Here is an 18,593-nt window from a genome sequence, read left to right as displayed (position 1 = left end):
TAGTAGTACTACTACTAAATTCATGGGCTGGAGCAGCATCTAACTATATCACACTGATTCTATGCTGAGGGCAAAAGTTCAGTGAACGCTCAACTTAATAGGAATGCCAATTAACGTCAGATCTATTACAGTTGACTTCAGTTCCCTTCAAGACCAGAAGTGGCGTTGGTGCGCCCTGAAGCTGAGCAGGCAACACAAGAAGAAGTAGAAGAGGATAGTTGTAAACAGCTAGCACATTAGCTTAGCTGTCAGAGCTGATGTTTTAACGGTATTTTATCATTGTTCCACATATCCCATCTGAATTAATTGGATAAGGTGAGCATAAAGTTAAAACAGACAGAGCACACAGTGATTAAAGTAACGTTTATGATTAAACACGTCTACTGTATCAACAATAACCCGAAGCTAACGTTGCTGTAAGCCTTGACCTGTGACAACTGTGAGCATTAGCCACGTGCAAACAAGTCAGATCAAATGTAACTAATAAACGAACCAACACCGACCCAGAGCAGAGAGCCTCCGGGTTGACCCCCATGGTTCTGCTCAAGGTCGGAGGTCATTAGCAACGCTGGAGCTAAAGGCCTGCTAACTAGCACTAGCCCAGCTGGTATTTTCTAGTGATGCCATTAATAGGGCAACCTTTTAACTGTTGTTAAACCCTTGCTAGTGCTAGCCGGTTAACTGTTTAGATGTAGTTAAACCCCCTTAATAGTGTGAACTAGTTAGCTGTAGTTAACCATTAATAGTGTTAACTGGTAGGCTGAAATTAAACAATGACTAGTGTTAACTGTAAAACCATAAATAGTGTTCGCTGGTTAAATGGTAAGCTGCAGTTAAACCATCACCAGTGTTAGCTATAGTAGTAAACTACATATATACGCTGTACAGAGCTGTTGCTGTACTGGCATTCCATTGGCACCCAAAAGCAGCCTGTTCTTTAATCACAAAGCATAAAAATGACTACATGTATGTGTGCCAGCAGGTCCATGCGTAACTGCGTGTGGGGCTGTAGGGGCTTGTCCCCTGCTATGCTCCCCAGGCTGCTGCAACTCCAGGGGGGAGCCTTTCATAGGGTTTCCAGCCATCGCAGGGCAGTCAGTGGGGACAGCCAGCCCCCACTGCCCAGCCAGGCCAAAGTGGTGATCTGTGGGGGGGGCATTGTGGGGACCTCCGTAGCCTATCACTTGGCTAAACTGGGCTGGAATGACATCCTACTGCTGGAGCAGGGACGGTGAGGTGATAGTTTATTTGTGTTATTCTTTATAGATATAGGGCTGGCCCAAATAGATTTCAATATTTGAAATCCCCCCCAAAAAATAAAATAAAACAATCAATTCATAGTGTGTATCTTTCCCTGCCTGAATCGTAGTCTGAGTGTTTTTTATGAACCAACAGTTTTCTACAGTGTTACTTTATAAGACAGCAAGCAAAACTACAAAATGTGTGTGGTCAGCCACTTATCGGTCTGTGGCAAACTAGGTTACGTCAGAGCTTCGGTACAGCCTAAATGTCTCCGAAGGCATACAGCTTAATTTATAGTTATAGCTATGGTAATGATTATAGTTATGGTTGTAGTTATAGTTATTATTCCAATTGTGATTATGATTATATATATATATATATATATATATATGGTTAAGTTATGGTTATTACACAGGCTGGGAGCCGGGACCACCCGAATGTGTGCTGGTATCGTCAGCGTGGCTAAGGCCATCTCCATCGAGAGCCAAATGGCAGACTACTCCAACAGCCTCTACCAGCAGCTGGAGGAGGAGACTGGAGTCAACACAGGTACATGGTATGATAGTGAGACACCCTGTTACCTTCAAAAAGAAGGTAACAGGAAAACCAAACACCCTCTTCTGAGCTAGTCCCTGCCTTCTTTCACTGTTCTTTCGCTGTCACTCACTTATTTAGCTGCCGCTCACTACCATTAGATTTGAGAGGTATAGCCATAACATTTCATTGATGTTCCTGACATTTCTGCCAGTGCTAGTGACGGGTGACTAACAGAGGGCAATTTCAATCTTATCCTACATTTCTAAAACCTTTTGCATTTCAGTTTGAGATTTCACATTTAATCCAAAATAAGTAGTTTCAAAGGGGACATTATACCACAAGGTGTGAGTGTGATTAGCCTTACAAGCCGTTTCGAAAATCTGCCCCTTTTGACATCACTAGTGGGCGTGTCCACCTAGATCTGTGATGGATAGATGATTTTCGAAACTGCTTGTAAGGCTAATCACACTCACACCTGGTGGTATAGGCCCCATCCACACGGAACCAAAACGGGCGACAACGATCCGGTTTCGTTTTATGCAGTTCAGGAATACCTCCGTAAAGACGGAATCATTGCAAAACCGCATGAAGCTGTAGAAACGCTGTAGTAAATATTCAAGACGCTGGTTCTCCACAGAAAAAAGTGGAGCTCATCAAGCCTGCGTGCGTACAGCCTGCGTGATGTACAAACATTCAGTCACGAGGATTTCCAACCTTTTAATTTGAGCAGAAATACTTTTTAATGTACAGTTAGTAATTCAATTTATCAAGGGGCTGTGTTCAAAGCTACAAAAAGAGTACAAATAAAAAAATAAATTAAAAAATCAACACAACTCTGATGTCGCCTAGCTGGTGGGGGGCAATGACGTCATTGTTTACGTTTCAGGCGTCCACACGAATCCTAACACGAAACCGCATAGGTCCGGATATATTTGAAACCACCCTCGGACATGGTTGCAGAAATGTGCGGTTTCAGGCACCGGATCCACCGGCTCCGTCTGGACGGTCGGCCAAAACGCGCAAGACTTATGCGGTTTCACCAAAAAATCGGCTCCGTGTGGACGGGCCCATAGTTACACCTCCCTAACACCCTGTTATCATAGCAACATATCTTAACAACCTGTTACCATAGTAACAATTCAACAACACCCTGTTATCATAAAAACATTTCCTTAACACCAATCAACATAGGGTAAGTATACTCTACAGGGTAACCCTGATGTTTTGTGTCTTTCAGGTTATGTAAAGACCGGCTCTCTTTGCCTTGCTCAGAATCAAGACCGCTTCCTGTCTCTGAAGCGCCTGGCTTCGAGACTCAGGTAAGAAACAAAAAAAACAGGGCAGGTATCCCGACTGACCTGATGTTTGGACGTGATCTCTGTCTCTCTGTTGCTGTCTGTCTATCTCTCTCTGTGTCTCTCCTTATTCAATTCAATAAAAAAAAAGTTTTATTGGCATGAGAAATATAAATTTGCATTGCTAAAGCAGGTAAACAATAAATAAAAAGGTCGGGTATATAGTATAATATAAGTATAAAACGCAATATTATAAAAATTACAGTATCTCCTAGAAACAGATAACACAAAAATACATAGTATTTACAATATGGAGGATTTTTTTCTATATCTCTCTCTCTCCCAAGGGTTATGGGCATTACCTGCAGCATTATAAAGCCAAAGGAGATTTCTAAGCTCCACTCTCTGGTGAACATCCATGACCTGGTGGGGGCGCTGCACCTCCCCGGAGACGCTGTCGTCTCCCCGCCCGATGTCAACCGAGCCTTGGCTGTGTCCGCTGCAGGACAAGGTCTGTCTTGGGCTCAAAAGGCTCTGTCTGATTGGTTGATTCGCTGGCAGTGACTATCCCTAAATGCTTTAGAGGTTCAGTTGGTCAGCCCTGCCCTGGAGTTGGGCTACAGGGTTATGGTTCAGCTTAACTAAGCAAATCGATTTCAATATTATTTATACATTTGTTTTTTAAATAAAGACATATTATAGTCCATTGAAAACTGTGGATCCAGCTTTGCTAGGAGGAAGTTTTGCACCTGATTGGTCTTGAGGCTCGAGACAATTTGAATCTATCCACTCTAGCTCCAGCATTAGGCTTTCAGCTACATCAAAGATCACCATTGACAACCAGGTCCGGGACTTTTTGACCCAGGCGGAAGACTGCTCAGACCTAAAAAGACTGCTGTCCCTCAGAATCCCTCCCCCATTGCAGCATTTATTTATTGATTGATTGTGTGTGTGTGTGTGTGTGTGTGTGTGTGTGTGTGTGTGTGTGTGTGTGTGTGTGTGTGTGTGTGTGTGTGTGTGTGTGTGTGTGTGTGTGTGTGTGTGTGTACAGGCGTTCAGATTCTGGAGAGGACCACTGTTCAGCAGGTCCTGGTGGAGAAAGGTCACGTGACCGCAGTGGAGACGGACCGCGGCCCAATCAGCTGTGAATACTTTGTCAACTGTGCGGGACAGGTGAGATTCTCCTGAGGTTATAATGTGATACTTGAGGTTCTACTGAAGTCCTAGTCTGACATGTTTAGTGAAGTTCTCGTCCGATAGCTTCTAGCGGGGTTTTAGTGTGACAGGGTATGTTCTAGTGATGTTCTTATCTTAAAAACGTCAGCTTCTAATGAGATTCTTGTGTAACAGGTGAGGTTTGCTTGTGGTTCCATGGTGACAGGTGTGGCTCTAGTGTGACAGATTGTACTCTTGACAGGTCCTATAAGGACAGGTGAGGTTGTAGTGTGACATTTGCTAGACGGACAGGTTCTTCTTTGACAGGTTCTTGTCTGAAAGGTTATACTGTTAATGGAGTCTTTAAGTGAAAAATTTTGGGAGGAGATCGATGGCAAAGATTTGGAATAATAATGAAAGTAATAAAGAATAAAGCCTGAGAAGATCATAAATTGGGCACTGCCTTGCAGCACTTACCTAATAATATTTAGTAATTTTTGTGCAATTAATTTCATATGAATAATTAAATATAATGGTGTATTTAAAATAACATGTATAATATATATAAACATATTATATATAATATTGTATGTAATATATGCTTAAATGTGTTCCAGTGGGGCTATGAGCTGGGCCAGGCAAGTGAGGTGAAGGTTTCCATTCCTCTTCATGGTTGTGAACATTTCTACCTCCTCAGCAAGCCTCTGAAGCAGCCGCTCCCATCCAACACACCAGGTCTCTTACATCAAACGCACCCTCTCCTCTCACTTCTATCACTCTGTCTCTCTCTCTATGCTTCTCTGTCTCTCCGTCTTTTTATGACTAGTGGTAATGGATCCATGTCTCTCTGTCTCCCTCTGTCTCTATATCTGTTTCTCTGGTGGTAATGGATCTATGTCTCTCTGTCTTCCTCTGTCTCTATGTCTGTCGGTTTCTCTGTTGGTAATGGATTTATGTCTCTCTGTTTCCCTCTACCCTATGTCTCTCTGTTTCTCTAGTGTTTATGGAACTATGTATCTGTTTCTCTAGTGTTTATGGATCTATGTATCTATGTTTCTCTAGTGTGGATGGATCTATGTCTCTCTGTGTCTCTAGTGTTGATGGATCTATGTCTCTCTGTGTCCCTAGTGGTGATGGATATGGACGGGAGGATCTATGTGCGTCCCTGGCAGGGAGGCGTTCTCTCGGGGGGTTTTGAAAAGAATCCTAAACCAATCTTCACAGAGGGACGGAACCAGCTGGAGGTCCAGAACATGCAGGAGGATTGGGACCACTTCGGTACAGCACATGAGCTCATCTCACCTCTGACCTCTACACTAGGAACAGAACACTGAACGCTACACTGGGAGCTGACCTCTGACCTTTACACTAGGGGCTGACCTCTACACCAGGAACAGAACACTGAACTCTACCCTGGGAGCTGACCTCTGACCTCTAAACTAGGGGCTGACCTCTACACTAGTATTTGACCTCTGAACTCTACACTGGGAGCTGACCTCTGACCTCTACACTAGGAGCTGACCTCTACACTAGTATTTGACGTCTGACCTCTACACTAGGGGTGATGTCTAACCTTTGACCTCTAACTAGGAGCCTCTGACCTTTACCTCAGTGCTCATTTAGGGGTTCTATTGTGTGTATAAATGTGATATTGTATTGATATAGGGTGGTTTGTTATAACCCCTTCTCCTCTGACTAGAACCCATGCTAAGCGCCTTGCTGAGGCGGATGCCACAGCTGGAGTCAGAAGAGATCCAGCAGCTGGTCAACTGTCCAGAGTCCTTCACCCCTGACATGCGCTGCCTGATGGGGGAGACCCCCGGGGTGCACGGTTACTTCGTCCTGGCTGGTATGAACTCCTCTGGCCTGGCACTGGCTGGGGGCGCGGGCAGGTAACACCTCCTTATTTACCCCACGCATCCTACTTTATAACCAAACACGTCCTAGCTTATTACTCTAGTCACACATCCTATTGATGACTTAACACAGTTATTTATAAACATATCCTAGTTTAATACTCTAGTAACACATCCTAGTTTATAACCAAACATGTCCTAGCTTATTACTCTAGTCACACATCCTATTGATGACTTAACACAGTTATTTATAAACATATCCTAGTTTAATACTCTAGTAACACATCCTAGTTTATAACCAAGCACGTCCTAGCTTATTACTCTAGTCACACATCCTATTGATGACTTAACACAGTTATTTATAAACATATCCTAGTTTAATACTCTAGTAACACATCCTAGTTTATTACCAAACACATCCTAGTTTATTACCAAACACATCCTAGTTTATTACTCTTGTAACACATCCTAGTTTACAACTCTAGTTACATACCCCAGTTTATTACTAAAAATATCCTAGTTTTTTACTCTAGTTACGCTTCCTAGTTTATAACTAATAAGCACATTTAGCAAAGCGAATGGGGTATGGTTCTAATATTACCTTTATTAATATTTCCAGGTATCTTGCAGAGTGGATGGCGTACGGCTATCCTACAGCTAACGTGTGGCCCCTGGACATTAAGCGATTTGGCAATCTGCAGAGCAGTCGAACCTTCCTCAGACATCGGGTGATGGAGGTCATGCGTGAGTCTCGTCCTCTTCTTCCTCTAGAATACTCTGGGAGATTATACTACTCTACAATAATCTGGGAGACTCTATACCGCTCGAGAATACTATGGGAAACTATACTACTCTAGAATACTATGGGAGACTTTACTACTCTACAATACTCTGGGAGACTCTATAATACTTTGGGAGACTATATTGATACCGCAAGTGAACACTTGTTCAGTTCACTATGTGTGTGAAGGTGATCCGACCCAACTATAGTCTCAACCTACCTACCTGTCTGTCTGTCTGTCTGTCTGTCTGGCTGTCTGTCTGTCAGCCCTTCTGTATGAGCTGAAGGTTCCCCGCTGGGACTACCAGACGGGTCGCCAGCTGAGGACCAGTCCTCTGTATGACCGGCTTGACACCCAGGGGGCGCGCTGGATGGAGAAGCACGGCTTCGAGAGACCAAAGTACTTTGTCCCTGCCGGGAAAGGTAAAGCACCTCCTCCTAGCTCTATAGCACCAGCTGCAGTGTTTCCCCCAGCACCTCCTCCTAGCTCTATAGCACCAGTTGCAGTGTTTCCCCCAGCACCTCCTCCTAGCTCTATAGCACCAGCTGCAGTGTTTCCCCCAGCACCTCCTCCTAGCTCTATAGCACCAGTTGCAGTGTTTCCCCCAGCACCTCCTCCTAGCTCTATAGCACCAGCTGCAGTGTTTCCCCCAGCACCTCCTCCTAGCTCTATAGCACCAGTTGCAGTGTTTCCCCCAGCACCTCCTCCTAGCTCTATAGCACCAGCTGCAGTGTTTCCCCCAGCACCTCCTCCTAGCTCTATAGCACCAGTTGCAGTGTTTCCCCCAGCACCTCCTCCTAGCTCTATAGCACCAGCTGCAGTGTTTCCCCCAGCACCTCCTCCTAGCTCAATAGCACCAGCTGCAGTGTTTCCCCCAGCACCTCCTCCTAGCTCTATAGCACCAGTTGCAGTGTTTCCCCCAGCACCTCCTCCTAGCTCTATAGCACCAGCTGCAGTGTTTCCCCCAGCACCTCCTCCTAGCTCTATATCACCAGTTGCAGTGTTTCCCCCAGCACCTCCTCCTAGCTCTATAGCACCAGCTGCAGTGTTTCCCCCAGCACCTCCTCCTAGCTCTATAGCACCAGCTGCAGTGTTTCCCCCAGCACCTCCTCCTAGCTCTATAGCCCCAGCTGCAGTGTTTCCTCCAGCACCTCCTCCTAGCTCTATAGCACCAGCTGCAGTGTTTCCTCCAGCACCTCCTCCTAGCTCTATAGCACCAGTTGCAGTGTTTCCCCCAGCACCTCCTCCTAGCTCTATAGCACCAGCTGCAGTGTTTCCCCCAGCACCTCCTCCTAGCTCTATAGCACCAGTTGCAGTGTTTCCCCCAGCACCTCCTCCTAGCTCTATAGCACCAGCTGCAGTGTTTCCCCCAGCACCTCCTCCTAGCTCTATAGCACCAGCTGCAGTGTTTCCCCCAGCACCTCCTCCTAGCTCTATAGCCCCAGCTGCAGTGTTTCCTCCAGCACCTCCTCCTAGCTCTATAGCCCCAGCTGCAGTGTTTCCTCCAGCACCTCCTCCTAGCTCTATAGCCCCAGCTGCACTGTAGGGTTAAGGCATCAGTAGGGCCCCGCCTTGAACACCAATGTGTAAAAGAAAAAGAATTCTAACTTTTTTTTATATATATATACTTTTTAATATTATTATACAATAACAAAGTACAACACTAGGGAATAGGATTAATAGTAGGGAATGAAAACATACTACCATCAAGTACAAAAAATAAAGACAAATAATGCATCGGTAATACTGTTCAAAACAATAGTCGTGCCATAAAGCTTTTTGAATGGAAATGAAACGGCGGCATCAGGTGGTTGTATATATTATAACCCTAACTGAGGAGGTGCTCAATAGCACCTCCTCCCATAACTCTAAAGACCCTGCTCCTAGCTCTACATCACCTTCTCCTCAAACTTCTATAACAGCTCCTCCTGTAGCTCCATAGCAGCTCCTTCTCTGCTCTCTATAGCACCTCCTCCCAGCTCTCTAGCAGCTCCTTCTCTGCTCTCTATAGCACCTCCTCCACGCTCTATAGCAGCTCCTTCTCTGCTCTCTATAGCACCTCCTCCCAGCTCTCTAGCAGCTCCTTCTCTGCTCTCTATAGCACCTCCTCCACGCTCCATAGCAGCTCCTTCTCTGCTCTCTATAGCACCTCCTCCACGCTCCATAGCAGCTCCTTCTCTGCTCTCTATAGCACCTCCTCCACGCTCTATAGCAGCTCCTTCTCTGCTCTCTATAGCACCTCCTCCCAGCTCTCTAGCAGCTCCTTCTCTGCTCTCTATAGCACCTCCTCCACGCTCCATAGCAGCTCCTTCTCTGCTCTCTATAGCACCTCCTCCACGCTCCACAGCAGCTCCTTCTCTGCTCTCTATAGCACCTCCTCCATGCTCCATAGCAGCTCCTTCTCTGCTCTCTATAGCACCTCCTCCCAGCTCCATAGCAGCTCATTCTCTGCTCTCTATAGCACCTCCTCCATGCTCTATAGCAGCTCCCTCTCTGCTCTCTATAGCACCTCCTCCCAGCTCCATAGCAGCTCCTTCTCTGCTCTCTATAGCACCTCCTCCACGCTCCATAGCAGCTCCTTCTCTTCTCTCTATAGCACCTCCTCCACGCTCTATAGCAGCTCCTTCTCTGCTCTCTATAGCACCTCCTCCACGCTCCATAGCAGCTCCTTCTCTGCTATCTATAGCACCTCCTCCTAGCTCTATAGCAGCTCCTTCTCTGCTCTCTATAGCACCTCCTCCCAGCTCTATAGCAGCTCCTTCTCTGCTCTCTATAGCACCTCCTCCACACTCTATAGCAGCTCCTTCTCTGCTCTCTATAGCACCTCCTCCACGCTCTATAGCAGCTCCTTCTCTGCTCTCTAAAGCACCTCCTCCCAGCTCTATAGCAGCTCCTTCTCTGCTCTCTATAGCACCTCCTCCCAGCTCTATAGCAGCTCCTTCTCTGCTCTCTACAGCACCTCCTCCCAGCGCCATAGCAGCTGCTCAAACTGTAGCTCAACAGCAGCAACGCTATAAAGAGACGCTTTATCTCTACAGCATCTCTCTTAAGCACATCCTCCTCAATGAAACCAGGAAGCCTGACCTGTGACCGTGTGTGCGTGTGTTTGTGTCTGTGTGTGTAGATCTGCTGTCTCTGGACCACAGTAAGACCTTCTATAAACCCGACTGGTTCGACTTGGTGGGGTCAGAGGTCAAGTGCTGTAAGGAGGCAGTCTGTGTCATCGACATGTCCTCCTTCACCAAGTTTGAGCTGACGGTGAGAACGCTGTAACTCCTCCTTTACCACATCCTCCCATAATCTATACCATAATCTATACCTCCCCCACTGCCCTCTACCTCCTTAACAACCCCCTGCTCTTTCATTCAAACCTCCTCCTTTACCACCTTCTCCTCTACCCTCTTCCTTCTCCTCCACCCGATACCTCCTCCTCTCACCTCCCCTACGAGAGAGAGAGAGAGAGAGAGAGAGAGAGAGAGAGAGAGAGAGAGAGAGAGAGAGAGAGAGAGAGAGAGAGAGAGAGAGAGAGAGAGAGAGAGAGAGAGAGAGAGAGAGAGAGAGAGAGAGAGAGAGAATTTAATTAGTGTCTATGTGTGTCTGTAGTCCACAGGGGACCAGGCCCTGGACTACCTCCAGTTCCTGTGTGCCAACGACGTGGACGTCCCCGTGGGTCACATGGTCCACACTGGCATGCTGAACGAGAGGGGAGGCTACGAGAACGACTGCAGTGTGGTGCGCCTCAGCAAAAACAGGTAGGACCTGTTATAGTACCTACCTCGTTAATATAATGAGGATAATGGCTATATTAAAACTATATCACGCAAATAAATAAAAACATTTAAATAAAGATATATCAGTACTAGTCAGTACTGATTACTAGTTAGTATAAGTGGTACAGAAATATCTTGAATTTATTCTACTATTCTGGTATCAAAGTACTCATTATCCCCTACCTCATTAATAAAATGAGGATAAAGACTACTAACTACTACCACGCAAATAAATAGAAATATCTAAATGAAGATATATCAGTACTTCTACTTATACCTCTTGTCTTTATTCTAGAATCGTAGAATTAACAGACTGCTTGTCTTCCTCAGCTTCTTCATCATCTCCCCAAGTGACCAGCAGGTCCACTGCTGGTCTTGGATGAAGAAACTCATGCCCAACGACCCACAGCTCCACCTAGAGGACGTGTCCTGGAAGTACACTGGTCAGTCCATATCACTTCCAAATCGTTTTTTTTTAGTTTTGTTTTAAACCTGATAATATCTTATATGATCTTCAACGTAGCCATTTTGAAGACAACATAGCCATAGTGTGCCATTTTATCATGATTACGGAAACATGGCTAAGACGTCATGTAGAGAAAGCAGGAGTTAAATCAAAAGAAATTCTTGTCTCTGCCATCCAGTTGGTGAACGTCCCACTCTGCCTCAGGTCACGTTCTTTGCGTGCCTGTTAGTATACTCTTTAACTTCTCAATGAAGGGACACTGGGGGTGAGGTGTGTGGGGTTATCTGGAGCTCTGTCTGGGCGGTGGTTGTTGTTGATTGCGTCGACAAAGACAGGGTGTGCGTGGATGGGTGAAGCTCTTTCCGACCAGCGGTTAAGTTGTATGTTCACGTCCAAGGGAGGGTTATGGTTCCCTTTGTGTAGTATGTGGCACATTTTATACACAGCATTGGTCATTATAATGCTCATACACAACAACTGTCCTTATAAAGTATCACAAAGTTGCTGTGGGTCGTAAACATTGCGATGACACGCCATGTTTTTTTTTATCTCATTGTGTTTGAATTCCAGCTGAAACAGGGTATTCACAAACACTTTAATGAGAACATGTTGCAACTATGGTAGGATATAAGTAAACTACACGCCCTTGGATGGCATTGTTCTCTCAGACCTTTTTATTTTTTTCTTTAAAGGAGCTGCCTGAGTATGTGTGAGAAATACTGCTTCAGATTGGTGGCTGGCATATCTATGAAACAATCATATCAATAAATCAACAACACAACTCTTGCTATAGTGATCCAAGGCTAAAGCAAAAATATATTTACACATAATTGACTCAACTTTTTAACATTTCATCAAGATAGAACACATATTAGTTCCTGAATCAATGATTCCATATTTGAACTCTGATCTCTTATTCCCATTTCCTTATCAATTGGAGGATTGTTTTATTAAGGTGGTGCACTTTACATGTCTATATTGTGCAATAATTATTATTTGTTGATTCTTTCAATCATTTTGACGTTTATCAGTGATTTCCCTGTTATTTGTTAGTAACCCATTATATTGCATGGGCTGCACTCACTTCATGCTCTGTCCTTCAGCTCTCAATCTGATTGGTCCCCGGGCCACAGACATCCTGGCTGAGCTGTCCTACGTTTCCATGACGCCTGATCACTTCCCCTCCATGTTCTGCAAGGTATAGATGACCATAGATAACCATAGACCTCCTACGTGTTTTGAAAGGTATAGATTACCATTGACATCCAAACCTATGTTAGAATATATAAGGCTAATAGAAGCCCATGTTTTCTGTCAAATTGAATGCAGATGACGTGAATTGACGTCATATTGTAAAAAAGTAATTTGTTGGTAGAGTGTGGGTTTCTTTAAAAGATTGCTAACTCTTGCTGCATTATGAATTAATATTATTATTATTTTGAGAATAATATTATCGTATAATAATCATTATTACTATATTAACCATCATTATTAATTCATATTATAATATATAATATTCAAGTTTTATCATTGTTACTATAGTAATTATTAACTACCATAAACATCATGTATGTAATGGATATTAATTGTGTGTGTGTAGGAAATGAGCGTAGGCTACGCCAACGGGATCAGAGTGATGAGTATGACGCACACCGGGGAACCAGGCTTCATGCTCTACATCCCCATTGAGGTAAATATATATACTTTATATATATACACACACACACACACAGTCTGGAGCTTCATCTCTTGGTCTCCCTCCCCCAGTATGCGCTCCATGTCTACAACGAGGTCATGTCGGTGGGCCAGAAGTACGGAGTGCGTAACGCCGGCTACTATGCCCTGAGGAGCCTCCGCATCGAGAAGTTCTTCGCCTTCTGGGGTCAGGACCTGGACTCCTTCACCACGCCCCTGGAGTGTGGCCGCGAGTTCAGAGTCAAGCTCGACTCGGTGAGACACCCGTCCGTCGTATACCACGGTCACCATGGTTACGGCCCGGTCGCCACCATCACATCATAGTCACTATGGTTACTCTCTGTTCCACACTATCCTATAATAGTCACCACGATGACTGCCTGGTCACCCCCATCCTATTATTGTCACCATGGTTAAGGCCTCACTACCGTCACATTATTGTCACCAAAGCTATCGCCAGGAAACCACCATCATATTATTTTTAACGTGATTAGGGCCCGGGCCACACAATCATATTATAGTCACCATGGTTACGGCCTGGTCGCCACCGTCATGTCATAGTCCCCACCATCATTTAATAGTCACCGTGGTTACTCTCTGATCCACACTATCCCATTATAGTCACCCTGATTACTGCCCGTTCACCACCATCTTATCATAGTCACCACCATCATGTCATTGCCACCAAGGCTATCGCCAGGAAACCGCCATCATATTGTTGTTACCATGGTGACGTCCTGTGCCACACCATCATAATATAGTTCCAATGGTTACTGCCTGGTCACAAAGGTTTACAGCCTGGTCCACACCCTCATATTATAGTCACCATGGTAACCGTGAAGTCCACACCAGCATATTCTAGTCACCATGGTAACCATGTCCATGTCCCCTCCAGGACATGGACTTCGTGGGCCGCGAGGCGCTGCTGCAGCAGCGGCAGGAGGGCGTGGCGCGGCGGTTGGTGATGCTGGTGCTGGAGGAGCACGACACGGAGCTGGACCTGTGGCCCTGGTGGGGAGAGCCCATCCTCCGGAACAAGGAGCTGGTGGGCGCCACCACCTCCAGCGCCTACAGCTACACCCTGGAGCGCCACGTGTGCCTGGGCTTCGTGGAGACCCCCGGGGGCCTGGCCGCAGACTTTGTGACCCGCGGGGACTACGAGGTGGACATCGCCGGGCAGCTGTACGCCGCCAAGGCCAAGCTGTACCCCTTCAGCTCCCTGCTCAGCCAGCAGCGCCGCCGCAAGGACCAGCTGGACCTCGGCACCTTGACCACCGAGTAACCAACGGCAGGAAGTGACCTCACAGCTCCAACCCGAGCCCACTCCTCTGTCCCTGGCTATTATCCCCCCCCCCCCCCCCCCCCCCCGATGTGCAATATGAAGCAGACTCATTTCACACTCCAAAACAGTCACTACACACCGATCGCCATCATCATCTCCACCATCGCACACTTAAACCAGTCTGCAACTGGTTCATCTGGGGGCTGCCCGGTATAATCACGGTCTGCTACTGGTTATACTGGGAGCTGCCTTTATTGATCAGACATTACCTAAATGTGCCTTGCTCAATGGGGTATTGGAGTTTGACTCTCCACTGTATTGTATATTTTATATATTGACAAACCTGTCCCTTCTTACTCGCTATTTGTCCTTTCTCTCTGATACCCCAATATCTGTCCTCTCTCTCTAATACCCCACTCTGTCCTCTCTCTGATACCCTACCATCTTTCCTCTCTGATACCCCAATATCTGTCCTCTCTCTCTAATACCCCACTCTGTCCTCTCTCTCTAATACCCCACCATCTTTCCTCTCTGATACCCCAATATCTGTCCTCTCTCTCTAATACCCCACCATCTTTCCTCTCTGATACCCCATTATCTGTCCTTTCTCTGATACCCCGTTATCTGTCCTTTCTCTCTAATACCCCGTTATCTGCCCTGTCCTTTCTCTGATACCCCGTTATCTGTCCTTTCTCTCTAATACCCCGTTATCTGCCCTGTCTCTCTGATACCCCTTCATCTGTCCTCTCTCTCTTGATACCCCACCATCTGGATTATCTGTGCATGTTTTTCAGAAAAGTGTTATGTTTGCTGTACCCAAAATGAAATGCAGGTGAGACCCTGTGATCTTAAAGACATATGTAATATAAAAGTATCAAGCACTTGCCAGACTAGGTTCTTGCTAACACCAGACTAGCTCCTAGTTTAAACACCAGACTAGCTCCTTGTTTCAACACCGACCCAGACCAGATCCTAGTGAAAACCAGACTAGCTCCTAGTGAACACCAACCAAGACCAGATCCTAGTGAACACCAGACTAGCTCCTTGTTTAAACACCGAACCCAACTAGCTCCTAGTAAACACCAAACCGAACTAGCTCCTAGTGAACACCAACCCAGACTAGATCCCAGTGAACACCTTCTGGTACCTCAGGTGGTTCCCATGGAGTAAATGAAGGATAATCTTTCATCAAGGAACTGGCAGCTAAACCGTATCAACAGCTAGCATAAAGAATTGACCTATGACGTGAGATTTATATGATTTAATATGCCTCCGATATCAAGACAAAGAGAAACAAAGAAGTTCAGCTTCTGTTTGCGCTCTTCTCGAGTGTGTACTTCCACAAATAACTCCACACCAGCAAAGTCATGAAAAACATTTTAATTTATTTGCACATTATAAACACAACCCGCCCCCTCCAGTACAACATGGTTTAGTCCATTCAGATCCTCCTGGCTTTGCGTGGGCGACATCCATTGTGTGGGACAGGGGTGTTGTCTGTGATAGAGACCACCTCGATACCGCCCATACTCAGACCTTTAATAGCAGACTGGAGAGAAAGGGGGCACTGTTAGATCACATTAGATCAAAGTGAGAAACATGGACATACGTATATATTACCTATCTGGGAATTTCAAGAATATAATACGAATAAGTGAAGAGTACATTTTATATATAGAGGGCTGACAATCTAAAGAACATGAAGTTGTGGAGGACGTGATGACTGAAGAGGAGGTTGTGAAGGAGGAGGAGGGGGGACTGATTACTATGAGTAGGTGGTGTAGGAGGAGGTGGAGGAGGACGTGATGTAGGAGAAGGAAGTGGAGACTATGAGAGGAGGTTGTGAAGGAGAAGGTGGAGAAGGAGGGGGGACTAATTACTATGAGTAGGTGGTGTAGGAGAAGGTGGTGGAGGAGGAGGTGATGTAGGAGAAGGTGGAGAAGGAGGGGGGACTGATTACTATGAGTAGGTGGTGTAGGAGAAGGTGGTGGAGGAGGAGGTGATGTAGGAGAAGGTGGAGAAGGAGGGGGGACTGATTACTATGAGTAGGTGGTGTAGGAGGAGGTGGTGGAGGAGGAGGAGGTGATGTAGGAGAAGGAAGTGGAGACTATGAGATGAGGTTGTGTAGGAGGTAATGATTAGGAGAAGGAGGTGTAGGAAGAGGAGTTGATGACTTTGAGAGGGAGGTGGTGTAGGAGGGTGTAGAGACTCACCAAGCGCCCCGGCCCAAGACCCTTCACCATGACACGTACGTAGGTCACGCCCTTAGCCACGGCTTTCTGTTGGGAGGACAGGCACAACGTTAGCTTGCTAGTTACAAGTTAGCTCCTAGCTTTAACAGGGGCGCCCTGCATTATCTATATTCCTTTCTTAAAGGATGTTCCAGTGCACCCTATGCTAAAGGAGATTAAAAAGGAAGCATTGAAGCACCTTTCCTTATCATTTAGGGAATTCTAACAGCTTTTATCATTCGGTTAGCAAGCTTCCAAAGCAAAAGATCATTCGACCACAGACCAAAACTAGGTTGGCTACAGTAGGTAACATCCTGTTTTAGCTATCCTGCGCTCAACCACAGAATCTAGCACAGGCAAAGTATCAGTATCATCATGGTTACTTAAGTGCCATCATGTTTAGATAAAGCTCAGGGTTATTATGGGATGTGTCGTCACCATGGCAGCCGAGTGTCCTGCAGTCTGAGCGGCGATGGGCGTCGACTTCTTGATGTTCTTGAAGCCTTCAGTTCCACATGACGTCCTGACCAATGACAGGCCAGCACTGTCCGTGACCTGGACGTGAGTACTGCCCGCGACAACAGAACCATTAATATTACAGAACCATTAATATTACAGAACCATTCAAACGACAGAACTATTTATACTGCAGGAACAGAGTACCACAGAACCATGGCGACCCCGAGAAAAGCAGAGCAGTTGGTCCAGCGATTCTTACTTGTTGTAAGTGGCCTTGATGTGAGCGATGGGCAGCTGGTCAAACTTATGACCCGCCCACCGGAGACTGCTCTCTTGACCTGGCAGTGGTGCGTACAAACTGACCAAAAGGAGAACACATTCACATGGTATAACAAATAGGATGAATAGGTAGAAAGTCACAAATATAGAACCCCAAAGATATGACAAATGTGCAACTAGGGGTATACATAAGGTACAAATAACTGTTAAATTGAACGCATTGAAGACATTTCAGATCTGTCCAGGTCTTTGCAGTCTGTACAGCGTTAACCTCCATGCCTGTATGGTGACCGGTTGTTATTAAAGCGGTACCTGAAGTCCTTGGCCGGCTCCTTTGCGGCCCCTGAGGCCGCCGCGGGCTCCTCCTGCCCAGCGGAGCTAGTGCCCACTGCCCGCTGCAGACCGGCAGCCCCCCGGCTACACCAAGACCACCCAGACATAAAAACACCTCATCACTCTTAGAATAGGGTGTAGCTTGACAAGTAATGCATGTTAACGCTTAGCTAAGAGTTTATGAATGGAAGCATAAAAATGACAGTACTAGTACAAACATTTAAGCCTGATGGAAGTGGTTCCGAGATATAAGTGAGCTCCATTCAACTGAGACACATATGTGCTGCTGCACAAGTGAATGTCAACAATGTTAATCACATGTATGAACCATGTTCGTATGAATCGAACAGTCATATGAACCAAGTTAATATGAACCATGTTTAACACAAGTATGAACTATGTTAATATGAACCAAGTAATTATGAACCATGTTGAACACAAGTATGAACCATGTTAATATGAACCATGTGGAACACACGTATGAACCATATTAATATCAACCATGTTAACATCAAGTTGATTTTAACATGGTTGATATTATCAACCATGTTAATATGAACCATGTTGAACACACGTATGAACCATGTTATTATAAACCATGTTGAACACACGTATGAAACATGTTAAAATCACCACGTTAAAATCAACCATGTTGAACACAAGTATGAAACATGTTGGAACACTCGTTTGATCCAAGTTATTATGAACCATGTTAATTTGTTAAACATTGTTAAAAATGTTTAACACCATGTTAAACATTTTTTTGGGCCTATTTAACGTTACACTTGCTGAACTACACTAAACCACACTAACTGAGTCTCCATTCAACCAAAGATCCTCAAAACTACAGACAATATAAAAGGTACGAAACGATACGGTATAAATCCTATGTTTCATTATATCACCTTGTATGAAGTATGAAGCCCTTACCTGGAGCAGCACAACTTCTTTATGGAGCCGACTAACGAACAGTTCAGCTTGAACATGATTTACGTGTTCGCTCTAGGTGTTATCATATATGATACTATGTCATTTGATTTGATAAGAGGTGATACTTGGTGATATTTTGTGTATGTCCGAGCAGCTCAACAGCACGCTGACATTGAACCAGGCCTGCTGAGTCTAGTCCAAGTCGTCGGGGTTGACTGAATACTCACTCACTACAGCTTACATAATATTAATATCCGTTTTTATTCAGAACAAATGGCATG

General features: G+C 45.4%; 2 protein-coding genes across 4 annotated transcripts; one reads left to right on the top strand and one right to left on the bottom strand.

Annotated features, from left to right (window-relative positions):
* The first annotated feature begins 199 nt into the window (after nt 1–199).
* Nucleotides 200–14,945, top strand: pdpr (pyruvate dehydrogenase phosphatase regulatory subunit). 3 transcript variants are annotated; one of them, XM_079737188.1, is made up of 18 exons: nt 200–315; nt 983–1,231; nt 1,658–1,791; nt 3,017–3,098; nt 3,422–3,585; nt 4,126–4,247; nt 4,847–4,964; nt 5,358–5,507; nt 5,929–6,121; nt 6,705–6,829; nt 7,134–7,289; nt 9,992–10,125; nt 10,471–10,619; nt 10,968–11,080; nt 12,207–12,301; nt 12,704–12,793; nt 12,871–13,053; nt 13,694–14,945. In XM_079737188.1, the coding sequence occupies exons 2-18, from the start codon at nt 987–989 to the stop codon at nt 14,078–14,080; spliced, it is 2,640 nt and encodes an 879-aa protein (XP_079593314.1). In that variant the 5' UTR covers nt 200–315; nt 983–986; the 3' UTR covers nt 14,081–14,945. The 3 variants fall into 3 exon arrangements, with proteins under 3 accessions (XP_079593314.1, XP_079593315.1, XP_079593316.1); XM_079737189.1 differs by having other exon boundaries at nt 212–315; nt 980–1,231; XM_079737190.1 differs by lacking the exon at nt 200–315 and having other exon boundaries at nt 1,099–1,236.
* A 500-nt stretch (nt 14,946–15,445) lies between these two features.
* Nucleotides 15,446–18,484, bottom strand: mrps11 (mitochondrial ribosomal protein S11). Its single transcript, XM_079737424.1, has 6 exons — nt 18,313–18,484; nt 17,362–17,466; nt 17,030–17,128; nt 16,750–16,879; nt 16,294–16,359; nt 15,446–15,629 (listed from the first exon to the last, which is right to left on the bottom strand). Exons 1-6 carry the CDS (start codon nt 18,366–18,368, stop codon nt 15,522–15,524), a joined length of 564 nt encoding a protein of 187 aa, XP_079593550.1. The 5' UTR covers nt 18,369–18,484; the 3' UTR covers nt 15,446–15,521.
* Nucleotides 18,485–18,593: the final 109 nt, after the last annotated feature.

The sequence above is a fragment of the Pollachius pollachius genome (genome assembly GCF_949987615.1).
Source record: "Pollachius pollachius genome assembly, chromosome: 5".
NCBI classification, from domain to species: Eukaryota; Metazoa; Chordata; class Actinopteri; order Gadiformes; family Gadidae; genus Pollachius; species Pollachius pollachius.
Note: the sequence above shows the minus strand (reverse complement) of the source record. Positions and strands in the feature narration are given on the sequence as shown.